The sequence below is a fragment of the Aulonocara sp. 'chitande type north' Nkhata Bay genome, linkage group LG6 (genome assembly GCF_057382095.1).
Source record: "Aulonocara sp. 'chitande type north' Nkhata Bay isolate Kocher_YH1m ecotype deep benthic linkage group LG6, A_spYH_male_GT1.1, whole genome shotgun sequence".
In the NCBI taxonomy this organism is placed as follows: domain Eukaryota; kingdom Metazoa; phylum Chordata; class Actinopteri; order Cichliformes; family Cichlidae; genus Aulonocara; species Aulonocara sp. 'chitande type north' Nkhata Bay.
In genome coordinates this window covers 40,036,481-40,051,525 of record NC_141349.1, presented here as the reverse complement: position 1 = coordinate 40,051,525, position 15,045 = coordinate 40,036,481, and the positions used below count along the sequence as shown (strand labels likewise).

Genomic DNA, 15,045 nt, shown 5'->3' with positions numbered 1-15,045 from the left:
CGACGTCACGCTCTGCGTGTGTGCCTGCGCGTACTGGTGAGTGTAAGCTCCTCGCCAGCACGCTGGTTTAAATATAGCAAATGGGCAACGGTCCCAGCTGATTTTAACAATGCTATAGCTACCAGGACCATGTACGCTACATTAGTGCTTTACTAACGCTGAAACCAGAGAAGTGTTGAACAGAGGGAGGGAGAGAGGAAGGGAGGGATGGCCTCAGATTCATGAAAACTCAGCCGCCCACACTCAGGCCTTTGCTGCCAAGAGTCGAGCAGGACAACAGTGTGTGTGTGTGTGTGTGTGTGTGTGTGTGTGTGTGTGTGTGTGTGAGAGAGAGAGAGACATTCCTCTGCGAGGTGAATGCCAAGGAGCGAGCAGAGCCGAAGACAGACTGTCCTGAGCTACTGTGTTTTAGTGGAACTAACGAGCCCCTTGCTGTGCACCTCGGCCTCGCAGCTGCAAACTTGTTAGCGACGAGGTAATCAGATCTGACTGGATGTTTTGCCAGAAAAAAGTACGGGTCACGATTCTGCTTTTAAGCAACATCACGGCCCATTGGATCGGAGACACGTGCCTCTGACTGAAAGGTCACGGGCTGGATCCTCGCAACATTCCCCCTCCTCCCCCGTGCTTCCATCACGACGTCAGCAAAAACGCTAAAACACGGCAGCCACTCGTGAACGTGTTCTGTTGGAGGTAACGTCTCGTCGTGTTAAGACATTAGATACACCCGAATCAGATTTGTGTGTCACTCCCTCATTATCAACATGCAATTTTCACTTTTAGACTTTTGAATTCAGTTGTCATAGAAGGGTGGAAAAAAGCAAGATTACACACTAATTTCTCTCCTGACTGTGGTCTCAAAGGCCTGAGCTGCCATCACTAATTCTCTCCCCACCAACAGATGTAATGAACAGCTTCACACCTGCTCCCTGTGGACTGTCAAATGTCATTCTGGGAAGATGAACGCATCAAATGGATAAATATAGGGGATCATACTGACATCATGGACTTTAATATTCAGCAGTGGAAGAATATTGACAAAAAATTCATCTGTTATCCAGTTTCTGAGCTGTCGGTGTTAACGTTTCTGACACTATTTAATCTTAAAGGAGGAGCAGAGCTGCCCAAACCCTAATCAAAAACACCCCCATCTCATTAAAATAAAGCAAAGAAATGGGCGTACACGGTGACAAACTTTTGACCCCTTGCTCAACAACCTAAAGGCAGATCATTTAAAACAATCATAACACAAACACAAGTTTTATTTCATGCTGAACGGGATACGGAAACAAAATCACCAACCAGGTGCAAAGATTTTAAATCTCAGAAGCGTATTTGTTTGGTTTCATGGATAAAAATGTTCATGTTTTTAACTGTATTTCAACAGGAAGTACATCTCGTGTCTGCAGCATATATATTGTCAAAACAACACAGTGATGACTCGCCCTAAACAGCAGAAATCAGTAAGTGGTATTGCTTGTGAGGGTGCTAATTTGGCAGGGAGAAAAACAAATGATTTCTGCTACTAAGATGTGGTCAACTTGAGTATGATGTCATCATCCAACTTCTGAGGCAAAGGAACGCAGCACAATTCGATCGGCTGCCTGGCGTTTCTCTGTTTGGAGTTTGTATAGTTTCTCCTCCCGCAGTCCAAAGACATGCAGGTGTGGTTAGCCGCTGATTCTAAATCACCTGTAGGTGTGAAGGTGAACGGTTCGTGTCTCCCTGTGATGGACTCGTGACCTGTCCGGGTTGCACCGTGTCTCTCACCCTACGACAGCTGGGTTGAGCTCAGCCTGGTCCTGTGACCCTGAATTGGATAAGCGCTTCAGACACATGAAGTACAAAAATCTGCCACGAGTATAACTTTAAGCGCAGGCTTTGGAGTGAGCAGTAAAATGATTTACCTTCAAATGTGGTCGTTTTTTAAAAGTAGAAAATATTACATCTGTATACGGAGACTATTTGCACATTTAAGACCAGGCAGACTGATAAAGATGAGTCCAGTGACACAAAATGCTGGAAAATTTGGCTCCAAAAACCCAAATAAGTAGATTAGAGGTGATGACAATGTCATGAAGTGCCATGAGAGTGTGTGGTAGCAGGGGGCTTACGGTAGGAGGTAGGGCAGTTAGTCAAAAAACCCAAAAAACACTTTTAGAATTGTAGAACGTATTCAAAATTCTTAATTGTGCAGTAAGTGTGAGCTGAACTTTGACCTTTGACCTAACACAATTTGCATATCTGTCCATCTCTCTTGGCATATTTTGTCACCATGTGCAGGATGCAGTCCCAAAGCTTTACAGGTGTGCACCTGACCTTGCAGCAGGTCTCATTTTGTTGTAAAATGGTCTTGTTTGTTGATCGTACAACTACAGCAGCACATTTTATGGAACTGTGCCTCACCTACTTAGTAACCCACAGTAACAATGTTGTTACTAGCCTCTGTATTTCTGTTGTACTTGCATCCCACTTGACACGGTTAGAGCTCAAATTTAGCTTTATGTCCATTTACGCTATGACAGTCCAGATTTTATCTATGATGGCTTGCGGGCTGCAAGCGCTGATCGTACAAGCTCACAGAAGGGGTGAAAACGCCTCCTCAGACACTCAGTAAATTTAGCTTCTGTTTGCTAATAAACATTTATTTTTATCATAAATTACTGGGCCATCTTTTTTCCTCAGCATTAGTATAGCCTAGCCTAAAAATCAAACACAAGAAAAAATGCCTATAGCTTGCTTGCTTCTGATTGGCTGCTCCTTGTAAACAAAAGATTTAAACCGAAGGTGGGTGGGGCATATGGTCATCTGATCCCAAAGATGACCATATTAGGGATCTCTGCCTTCAGCGACATCATGCAAAAGCCAAAAGCAGAAAAAAGTGTTCAGAGCAGTATTAAACCTGAGATTCTGGTTTTATTTGAAATCTTGACCATGTTTAAAGCGAGTATCCTGTATTAACAAGGAAATGTGTAACAGGTCCAGTTTAATATTAACTAAGCATGAATATGTTGTACTGATAGCCATGGTAAGTGACAAAATCAAAACTTTATTCATTCTTCTTGGAGGCTGAAAGAGGAGTTAATAAATAACTTCATTGTGTTCAGCTTTACCTCAAGGAGATAAATACAATCGTCTGTCTGCTGTGAAACATTTATATACAGTATACTGTCTTCTCTGCCCATTATAACAGTTGGTGCACAATTAAGAAGTGTTTAATATGTAAATGAGCGTTCAACTATTCCACTGTTAGTGTAACACGATATATGGATGTTGACAGAAAGCAGAAAGGCAGCTTGGCGTTCTGCAAGCTACCCTCTCATTATCCGACAATTAAAAGTTTGGAAGTGTCCGTCTCGTGAAAGTGAATCTCCAGGCGGGCAAACAGTTGGTTATACAGGAACTACCACATCCCAGGCCCCCTGTACCCCGAGCTTTAGTTGGCTGTTGGCTCTTTAAATAATGTCTGAGCGAGACAGAAAAGGTCTCACTCAGACACATGGTGTCGTCTTCTTCTCCAGTCTCACTAATAGTTAGTCTAGAGACACAAACACCCACTTTCCATGATTACAGGCTTTCCCCGACCCTGACGTGGGTGTGTCTGAGAACCATTAGACCAAAGCACAGTGTGCTGAGATGAGCATCACAATACCAAATATAAAAGATTACACTGACACAGTTTGGATTTGGTTCAGAAAGACATTATTTGCATTTGAAGGTATTTAACTGTATTGCTGCTTTTGCACTTTAAACTGGCTGATGTTGGGGTTGGTTTTTTTTTGCACACTGTAGGCATTCCTGACATTCTTCAAAGTGGTGATTACTATACTGGCACTCAAAGCCAACCTGTAGTAGAGCACAAACGTTTCACAGCTGAAGTGTGTGTGAATTTAGTCTTATGATGTCAGCTTTTCATCTTTTTAACTAAATCGTGAAATGATTGTGCTTTTTCAGCCAATACTATGTTCACAGCACACCCTCCCCATACGGTCTGCAACATACACGCTACACATTACGGCCTCTGTTGAAATTGTGCATGCACATCTGCATAATCCCATCATCGGAATACTTGGCTTTCCTCGAATGCCTGCTTGTGAAGTGACTACATACAGCCATCTAGCTGCAGCTCCCTTCTTCTGAGGGGTAAAACGGCGAGGGATGGGAGACTTTCCTTTTAATCTCCGCGACTGCACACTGCCAAGAACTTACAATGTAACATAAAGAGGGTGCTAACACACAGCTCTGTGTGTTTCAGCTATTGAATGCTGTGTTTGCGTACAAGCTGTCGCCATCAGTGAATGGGAAAGGAGCAGAGAGAGAGACGGAGAGGGATGCCACTGTGCCTTTAAGCAGTAATCCTTCCATTCTCGGAGCATTTGTTGCCGGCCATCTAATGGGCGGTTCGGTTTAATGTCCACAAGGGCCGCTGGGAGCTCCTGCACTATTAAAATCCCTGCCGCTCGTCTCATTCTGGAGCTGCTCTGGTTTGCTCTTAAATAACAAGCGAGGCTGCCTCAGAAATTAAAAGACGCTCCGTATTTTGCATTTCAAAAGGGGGGGAACTGGGCTCATTGCAGCAACAAAAGGGATAACAATGTTGACATTCCCCACATGCATCCTTTGGTCTTTTCTAAAGGAAAGCAGAGCCCACGGGAGACGGGGAGCAGGCAGGGACACCACACAGTTTGCCAGTGTCTGCCTACAACCTCTCTCACACAAACAGCCAAACACCGGGAGTGAAGATCTCTCACAGCCTGGACAGCCACGAGCAACTCACCAGCCCTCCATATGTTACCACTGCCCCCTACCAACAGGAAAACACCCTAGCACTCCTATAAAACCCACTCTGACTGTAATGACAAATGACAAGTGCAATATCTTCACAAGGGCATGCAGCTATTGAAGCATGTTATGCGATCGCTGCATTCACGAGCGAACCTGAAGAGCTAGGAGTTAATGACAGTGTAACAAATGTTCACAAACTACTGTGGCATTCATCTGAAGTCAGCTGGCAGGTTGCTTTAAGTCCGTGGGTGGCTTTGATTGTGTGTGTGTGTGTGTGTGTGTGTGTGTGTGTGTGTGTGTGTGTGTGTGTGTGTGTGTGTGTGACACTGGGGACAGACTGCAGATTTTGAGAGTATGTGACAAAGGTTACAGTGCAGGCTGGAGCATTAACTGCTGCTGCTGCCGAGAGCAAGGAAGCAGTGTTGCAATGCTAATGCTCTCCTGTGTTGCAGAACAATTTCCACCCAAGAACAAGAAAGCAGAAGTTATTTTTTAGATGCAAACACACCGCGAGCCATCCTCCAGAAGTTACTGACTAGTTTCAGAACCTGACAACTGAAAGTGCCCCCTCCCAAAAAACAAAACAAAAAACACTGATCTCGCAGAATAAGATCAAATATCAGTTGCCAGGCTTCTAATTTCCACACAGAGCACAATCCAAGCCCCAAACTGCAGCCTGTTGGCTCCAACGAGGGGCCGGACTTCTTTGTAAACAAAAGAACTTGGAGGAAAGAAAGTGAAGCGAGCGCTGAGAAAGAAAGCAGCGATTAGCGAGCATGTTTTCAACAAGTTTTCTGAGTGATGAACAAGAAGAAGCTGTGCAGCTTGCTTGGGGTTGGGGGGGAGAGAGAGACTGGGAAGCAGAGATGGAGGGGAAATGAGCGAAAGTGTGTCGTGTTTGTGTGTGAGTTGTAGGTGGCCGTCGCAGTCAGCTCGTCCTTACCGCTATGAGCGTGTTATTCCTCTGCTCCGCGGAGGACGCAGAGTCCGGGTCCAGCTGCTTGCTCTGGGGCTGCTTGGTGCTGCTGCCGCTAGCGGACTTTTTGGCCCTTTGCTCCAGAGTCCGCTGGTACAGGTTGACCGTGTCCCTGCGGTCTATCTCCATCTGCTCGGCGTGGGCTTGCTGGTACCTGTTCTCGCAGGTTATGTGGTGTTTCCTGCAGCCCTCTATCCGCTGCCTCAGCCTCTCCACCACCGTGCTGTGCTTAGGTATTCCCACCACGCTCGCGGCGGGCCCCATGCTCGCGGCGGCCGGGTTCATGCTGTTGTTGATGCAGATACTGCCGTTGGGTCCGGCAGCGGGGGAGGCGAAGTCCCCCATCACGGGGCCGAGCGGCGGCTATTTTGGAAGAACTTTTCTCCCAGTTAAGCTCAGCGCCACCGCCGCCACCTCCTCCTCCTTCCACCTCCACCTCCACTCCACCACCTAGAGTCCGCTTTCTCTGCGCGTCCTCCGCCGGCGAAAGGTCCCGAGCAGCGGGCGGAAGATACGGCCGCTGAAGAAGAGGGCAACAACCGGGAGTGGAAGGTTTAAAGGGCTGCGAGGCTCTCGGTCATGCGGCTGAGCGTCTCTTCTTTTCTTTCCAAGTGCTGAACACAAACAACACAAAGCCCCCAAACTGAATTCAACAATAAAGCCGCTGCCACGCTGATAAGAGCAAAAACACACAGCGGTACAGCGACGGTGCGAGTGGGCACCCAGCGCTCATATGCGCACAAACCGTCCCGCAGAGGAGCAGCGGCGGCTACAGCAACAGTCCACTCTCCGGTTCACCGTGCCGTCCTCTGAGAAAAAGTTTTGCTGCCTAAACCGAACGGGCTCCAGAGTTTCCCAGTGAACTTGCATCTCATCTGGTTTTGGTTTGAAAGAAATCCCGGGTAAGATGTTGTTGAGTTGGGGGGAAAGCGCACAAGCGCCTTCGGTAGTCCGATTGTGAAGCAACCAGATAGTAGGACAGACGGCGCAAAACGCGGATACGGGAAGCAGTGGCGGAAGTCTCTAGTCACTGCCTGCCACCATCACAATAATCAGGTCCGCTTCTCCACCATGCCAGCGGAGTGATATCAGGAGTTTAGTAAAAACCAGCTAAAGGCTGTGCGAAGAGCCCGATGGTGGAAACCAGGAAAACACGGAGTGGAATCCACCAGGGGACGTGTGACCTGTCCTGAGCTGTTTTAACGGGTTAATAAAGGGTTAAGAGAAAGGTTAACATATTGGAACTTAAGGGAGAAGCACGCAAAGAGACAGAAACTGCGTTTAGGGGGTAAAAAGAAACGCAAGACTATACAACACTAAAAATGAGCCGCAAATATAGATGAAGAATCAAAATGTTAAATGTCTTTGAAAATCTAAAACTCAGCAGAAACGAGTAGGGAAAAAAGCCCAAACACAAGAGGTAGTTTCAAAATTTCATTAAAGTCAGCCATAGTTTAAACTTGCAGGGGTGGTTGGGCTTTACTGTTTGGAGATTTATAAATAAATTATTATCACTTGATTCTTGCGCATAAGATCGCATCATACCAAATTAAGCAGTTACTCAGTTTTTTGCAACTTCATAAAACAATCCAAGAATTTAAAAATTAGCTCAAACATACAAACTTTAAAACAACAAAATGCAAAAATGAGCGAAAAGTGTGCAAAAAACAAAAAACAAACTATAAATGCACAACACAACAAAGCAAGGCAGCTCGTTGGAAGGCAAAAGTTTAAATGTAGCATCTGTCCTCTATTGCGGCAGATAGTTAAGGCCTTTTAAATATTTACACACTTCATACCAGTTTAAGTTTAGTTTTCACAAATACAGAAATCTCTCCAGAAGATATGGAAGCAAGGCGCAGGTACAGAAATACTCTTCACATACAGACAACAAACAAAAACAGAGACAGCAGCCAAATGTATGGATTACACAAAGGCCCCTCTTTGATTGATGGCTCAGCAGTTGCAGCTTCCTTTAAAAAAAAGAAAGAAGAAGCTCCACTTGTGTTGCCAAACAGATGATGGTGTTTTCTTGATTTGCTTGTTTTGCCTATTTACTCAAGTCGTGGTGTGTTGAGCTCTGCAGGCCCACTGCAGGTTACACCCATTTCACACAGGTAAACGGGTGGAAACGGGTGGAAATGAGTTCCTCCTCAGACTGAAGTCCATGACTATAACTTGTAATTATCCATCGCTGGAGCATTTTTAAAGAGGACTGAACATGTTATTTTATAATGACTATTTTTTAAATTGAGTTCAGCATACAGATTGTTAGCTGAAAACAGAAGATGGGAGTTTGGAAGGTTTAACGTCAATTTTTAAACACTAAATGCAAATATTTGTATTAATGTCCACTACAGGAAGCCATTATTGTTGAATATGACACACACTAATCACAAATCCTGGCCGCGCTTATTTAAAAAGGTGTAAAAAATGACTTTTAAATGTGCAAAGTGAGATCTTTTCAGGGGCTGGTGAATCACCGCTGAAAGAATTTAAGCAGGAAGTGATAATGATGACATAGCCGTTTTATTCTCAGGCCTCTCTTTCATTAAGATGTTTGCTGGTGTGCTTCTTCTTAAACATTCAGATGTTCTTTATGAGAGTGAAAGTGTATCCAATTAAATTTAAAGACCTTTAGTATTAATAACAAGTGCTGATCCACTGAACTGGTGACCATGTAATTCATGTCTTCTTATCACTTTCCAGTATCTGACTTCTCATGCTCAGTGCATGTCATGAATCACAGATATTTTGCATGTTTCACTGACACATGACCATCCAAGTTATAATCACCAAATTATGAACCCAACACTGAAAAAACGACAGGTCCCATGATGGCCACTTAAAGGTGGCTCCAAAAAATAAATAAATAAAAAATAACAAAGAATTAAACATATTCATAGTCTTGTACATATGAAAAGGTTTATGCTCCAAGGCTAATTTGCTTCATCAAAACAATTTATCAGCACATTTTCATCTCTGGAGCCTCAATTAGTGCAGTTTTGACACACAGCATGTCCTTTGGTGTGTGTCCTACTTTTTTTTGTCACTTTTCTACATTCGTGACTACATTTTGACCTGCATGATGTTTTCCTAACCTAAGAGTGCACATTGGCTAAACCGGGGGTCCATGCAGCTTCATCTGTATGCTTGATCCACAGCTGGACTTTAGTCATCAGATGGACAGCTCAGGTTGAGCTGTTTGGAGACCATTTGGAGAGGCAAGGTTGAGCTGGTTCGGACATGTGGAGAAGAGGGATAAATGGTAAATGGCCTGTATTTATATAGTGCTTTACTAGTCCCTAAGGACCCCAAAGCGCTTTACACATCCAGTCATCCACACATTCACACACTGGTGATGGCAAGCTACATTGTAGCCACAGCCACCCTGGGGCGCACTGACAGAGGCGAGGCTGCCGGACACTGGCGCCACCGGGCCCTCTGACCACCACCAGTAGGCAACAGGTGAAGTGTCTTGCCCAAGGACACAACGACCGAGACTGTCCGAGCCGGGGCTCGAACCGGTAACCTTCCGATTACAAGGCGAACTCCTAACTCTTGAGCCACGATCGCCTGATAAGGGATGAATTAGATAATATGGAGCTGCTATGGTCAGACTGACAACACAGAAACCTCCCACACCTGTTTTGCCTGCACAGTGGCAAGAACGGTGGCTTGCACATCTTCAGCGGCTACCTCGCACTTATCCGATCCAGGCAGGCCCACAGTCTGATGCAAGTGTTGCAGGATGGAAGCGACTGTGTGGTGCTCCACGCACCGGATACACTGACGGCGTCACTTATGAAGAACCTTGGGTAGATCTTGCAGTTGCTCCAGTGACAACAGCTGGAGCATCAGCTGTGTGTATGCACTGGAACAAACCAGATGATGATGATGATTGAAGCGGTATCTGGGTCTGTGAGATGCACCCATGTGGTCTGTGGATTTACCTTGTTAACCAAGCTGCTAACATTAGCTGGTAGTTACTGTTAATCTGTGGCTCTCTTCCACAGCGTGTCTGTGTTGTGTCTTCCTCCCCTAACCCCAAACGGTCACGGCAGATGGCCGTCCCTCCCTGAGCCTGGTTCTGCTGAAGGTTTCTTCCTGTTAAAAGGGAGGTTTTCCTTCCCACTGTCTCCAAAGCGCTTGCTCATAGGGTGTCACATGATCGATGGGGTATTCTCTGCTTTCGCTGTATTGTTGTAGGGTCTTTATCTCACAATATAAAGCACCTTGAGGCAACTGTTGTTGTGAATAAAAAATAAAACTGAATTAAATAGTTTGGCACTCCAACCTTTTGTCCAAATACGTTCACATCTGGCACCAGAAAAAAAAAACCATTTTGGCAGCCAGAATGCTAAAATTAAGACTTTTAAACAGGACCTGACCAACCAGTGGGTGACATCCATCTTTTATATACAGTCTACACACTCTGTTCTTCTTCTCATTTCACCAAAGAGTACCACAGACTTGGACACACATACACACACACACACAAATGGACAGCAATGTGAATGTTACCCAGACAAACACATGTGGTTTTTTTCTGTTACGTCGCAGCAGAGCCCAGTTATCTCTCTCTCCGTCACTGTCTGTGCACCTCTCTCTCCCATTTTTATTTTTATCTGCCATGTCATGTGGGAGTTCTGAGCTCCATCCCCGACTGTTCGGGCCATATGTGCTCCCTTGTCTCTTTCTAACCATCCCACCAACACACACGCATGTACTCACACGCACAGTCCTTCACCCCCTCACATACTGTACACCAACAGAGACATACGCACGCACACAATCGCACTCTGCTTGGCAATTAAACATGGGCAGCATGTGTCTCTGCTTCCACTCCATTGCATGTTATTCATTTCTGTTTCCTGTCTCAGTGTTAAAAGGTTATTTGGTTCCTGCACGAGCACCAGTGATCACGATTGCTTCGCTCGCAGAGGGCAGATTTAGCTTTCTCTTCGTCTACAGGAAGTTCACCATATTTGATGGTCTTAGTTTCAAAACATCCTCTTGGAGTGTTTTGAAGCTAAAAGTCATTTGTGTTAAGATTATTCCGTGAGGACTCTTCCACACCGATACCACAGACCACGGTTTCCCAACCTTTTTTGTTGCAATTCATTTTAATTGAATGACGCAATATGTTTTTGCAGCTGTGCTTTTGAGCTAAACATAGAGGTGTTTTCTGATCTGAGAGTCCAGTTAACAGAAAAACATTTCATGTCTTTGACTTCAAAAACTGGTGAAAAATATGTCTATTTTATATTGTTAGATTCAGGCAAAGAATGCGTTAAGATTTGTTAGGAAAAAAAAAGAAAGACAAAAGATGTCTAATATCTTGAGACCTAATATGCAAATTTCCATGTGTTTATTTTGGACTTTGGAGTAGCTTTGCATGATTCATAGTTGTAGAAACTCAGAAAGGTTTCGGGCACATCCTCACAGACTCACGGTGTGCACAAAGAAGAGCAAAAGTCTAAAGAGGATGATGCTGCAGCAACACTTGCAGTATGAAGAACAACTTTAGCCCAGCCCATCCTTGCTGGCGCTTCATTGGTGGATCCTGGATGTACATGACTGGGTGTATTAATTTTTTTCTACTAAGCAAAAATCTAAAGAAAGGCACATGCTATTTTAACTGATGACTGAGATGAAGGCTACGTGATATACAGGTGAAAATAATCCTTATTTGTCTTTCATTGAATGCTGGTGCAGACCCCAGATTTTAGCTCTCGCCCCTTTAAGCCAACTTTCTTTTGATTGGCTGCCCATCGCAATCAAAATGAGTTGGTCAGGGCTTCTGTGTTCACAGCCAGCGGCTCAGGGATAAGCAGTGCTGCTGAGATATCAGCATTAGTGATATGTTCTCTTACTGACATCATACAGAACCTGGAGTAGAAAAAAACGCCCTGAAACTGAGTTTTTTGATTAATATGACAACTAATTCACTCCACTACGTGGTGCAGCCCGTCCAACAAATATGGTCACAAAAACCCAACATGGTGCAGCCAAAATACTGACAAAACCAAAACCACTGGGAGATGTCATGGCTGTTGCATCCATCTGTTATAAATGGCTGGTGCTGTGATTTTTCCTATGCAACCCTCAGTGTGTTGGTGATTGTTGACGTGCTGCTATGTGACAACAGACACACCATTCCTGAAAAAAGTGGAGGAGAAAACTGTTTTTTCCTCCACTCGCTCCCTTCTTAGCTCCGCTTTAGCGGCTTACTGCTGTTGGTGTCTCGTTTGTGTGGAGCGTAAGAGATGAGGAGAAACCGTTTATTGAGGCTTAGAAATATTCTGACCTCTGTGAGCCATCTTTCCCAAACCATAGCAAAAACTAGAGCGTATGAAAAGCTGTGGAGATTGTCAGATTAAAATTTTAAAGAGAAAGTCATGACATTTCTTCACCGAGCGCTGTGTATGGTCTTGCTTGTGACGTGTTGGAGCACACCACTTCCGGAGCTAGTAATGACACTTGACACAAGTCGTATGACACCGCGCGGAGGTGTGGCGGTGGTTAGCTTCAGAGTTAAGAAACGACAGCAGTTGTGGTTACAGTAATGATGGCATCTGTACTTTGGGAGAGGATGTAATTAAAAAAGTATCATCCGAGGAAGCTGGAGTATCCGGAAAGAACCCACCCAAACTCCACACTGACATCCCCCGGACGGACGATGGAGTCAAACTCAGGACCTTCTTGCATATTGTCCTGATAATGTGTCTGAAATCTGTGTATTACTGTTGTTTACATTTAATATCAAATCTATTTATCTTGGCTTTCATTATGCCAAAGGAGACAACAGCATTGGTGTATCTGTATTTACAAAGCCATGCTGGGTAAACTAGCTTCTTATCTGTGCAATCTCTTATCATCTATGAACAGCTGTTATGATTTCTCTATCTGTAATACAGTTTCCTACCTGGAACAAAATTGTCTTACGAGCCTCCAGGTTGCCAACCAGCATCTTCAGTAAAGAAGTCCCTCATAATAATAATAATAATAATAATAATAATAATAATAATAATGAACTGTGTTTTTGTGAGAAAGCCCTGCAGCCCACAGGAAGGGCTCATCAATAACAGTGATTACTTTAAATAAAATAGGAACTAGTTAAAAGAGCAGTTATAACTAAATGGACAGACATCAACTGACTGTCACACAGGAAAAAATATTCAGAGTCCTGAAAGAACATTTAATGGCCGAGTAATCTGCGTGGAGTTTGGTGTCAAACAGCAGCAGCTCTAACCCTGAAATGTAAAAACAGGGACCCCACATCTTCGTTGACATGCCAATGTTATGGAAAGAAATATAGTGGCAGAAGCAAATTCTTACTACACTGTTTCCCTGTGTTTCATCATCCCCGATCTGCTAGACCCGAAGCCACGAGGATTTTCTTGGAACATCTTGGCTTTCGCTTTGCTTTGTAGACAGACGAAAGGCTTTGGTTCACTCCTCGTTGTTCTGGGTTGAGCAAGGAGATGTCTCCACTAGCCCTGGGCGAAATATTGGCTCAAATAACTTATCCGGTGCTCTTTTTTTACGTGCTTATATTGCTCTACACCTCAGAAGAGTGCGATCCCCCGACTGAGAGAGTTCCTTTTTAGATTCGAGTCAGCGTCTGTGGATATGAAATTCTACTGTGGATCCTTCCCCCTTGGAATAATTAATGTTATGTTTGGTCCAAACTGTATCAGTAAGTAAGATCAATCATCATTTCCTCTGGTTGTACTTCTGGTCTATAAGGCTATGAAATATCATTCAATTGGCATAGCAGCTGGATCAAAGCCCTGGTTATGCACTCATCCTATATAAGCTCGTAGGATGAGTGGCTTCATGGTAAACACTGGAATCCAGTACGTGGGATTACAGTCACCTCATCAGCTGAACAACTATGTTCATATCTGTCAATCTGAGATAAATCAATCCAAGAAACTAAAGAAGGATTCATCACAGTGTAAATAAGCACACATCCCCAGTGACTGAACTTTCCTCGGTGACAGTATCTTGATGTGCAGTTGCAAATTTTATCTGTTGATATCATCGGTGCCAAACTCATGTTAGCTCATGAGATATCTGCAGCGCAATTTGATCTCAAGCCCACTGGACAGTTAAACTTACTGCAAAAAAGCCTGCCTTTCATAGTAGATACAAAATTCACATTTAATGAACCACTTTCAAAGCAGATGAATTTTGTCATAAAAAATTAGCATACAATATGTCCTCTGACATGCGCTTTATAATTCAGATTTCATGTAAGCTTTTTGGATCTCTATATACTCTTTGATACTCTTTATCAAAACAGTTTGTCAAGATCTTGAAATATCTCCTACTTTTCATACATTCAGCATCACAGGTGGCTGTAGCTCAGGAGGCCGAGCAGATGACCTGCTCGGCCTCCTGAGGTTGGTGGTTCGATCCCTGGCTCCCCCAGTCCGCATGTGAAATATCCTTGGGTAAGATACTAACCCCTAGTTACTCTCTGATGTATCCATCAGAATGTGAATGTCAGTTAGAAAGCTCTTAAAAGCATAGAAAAAACAACCCGTTCTCACTCCCAAAGCGTAACATTTTACGCTAGGTGACAAATCGTCACCATATTACGTTTTCGGCTACCCACCACGTTCCTAAATGACGACCTCGGAAAAAGAGGAAATATGAGAACCGTCTGGACTGAACCTACACATGTTCGCTCTTTTTCTTCAAATCGCTTAGAAACACGCTATTTAACATCATTAAAGTCCTGGTTACGGTCTGGAATAAGGTTATGGTTAGGGCTAGGGATAAGGTTAGGTTTAGGGCTGGAATACAGGGCTGGAACGTCTATTACCGCGGGAGCGTCATTGCACTGGATTCCAGCCATAACCCACCGCGTACCATAAGAACGCCGAAGGTCTCCTTTCGCGTTCCTCAGGAACGCCGCGGGACGTGACAAAACGTCGACATGTTACGCCTCGGGAGTGAGAACGCTCTGCAACTGTCTCTCTGCCTTCTGCCCGGCAGTCTCAAATTCAACATCATTTCCACAGTCTCAACCATTTTAACCTTATTTTCAATTCAGTTTTATTTTTTTATATATAGCACAAAGCCACAACAGCAGTTGCCTCAAGCTGATTTATATTGTAAGATGAAGACCCCACAATAATATAGAGAAAACAGAGAATGCCCCAACAATCAGATGGTCCTCTATGAGCAAGCACTTTGGCGACAGTGGGAAGGAAAAACTCCCTTTTAACCGGAAGAAATCTCCAGCAGAACCAGGCTCAGGGAGGGGCAGC

At 44.3% G+C, this 15,045-nt stretch overlaps 1 protein-coding gene across 1 annotated transcript in view; it reads right to left on the bottom strand.

Annotated features, from left to right (window-relative positions):
* The window catches only part of maml3 (mastermind-like transcriptional coactivator 3), a 133,831-nt gene extending 127,002 nt beyond the window's left edge, over positions 1 to 6,829 (bottom strand). The window contains exon 1 of the mRNA XM_086296917.1: positions 5,729 to 6,829. Coding sequence (XP_086153043.1) covers positions 5,729 to 6,106 — 378 coding nt within the window. The 5' untranslated portion in view covers positions 6,107 to 6,829. The remainder of the gene's footprint in view (positions 1 to 5,728) is intronic.
* Positions 6,830 to 15,045: the final 8,216 nt, after the last annotated feature.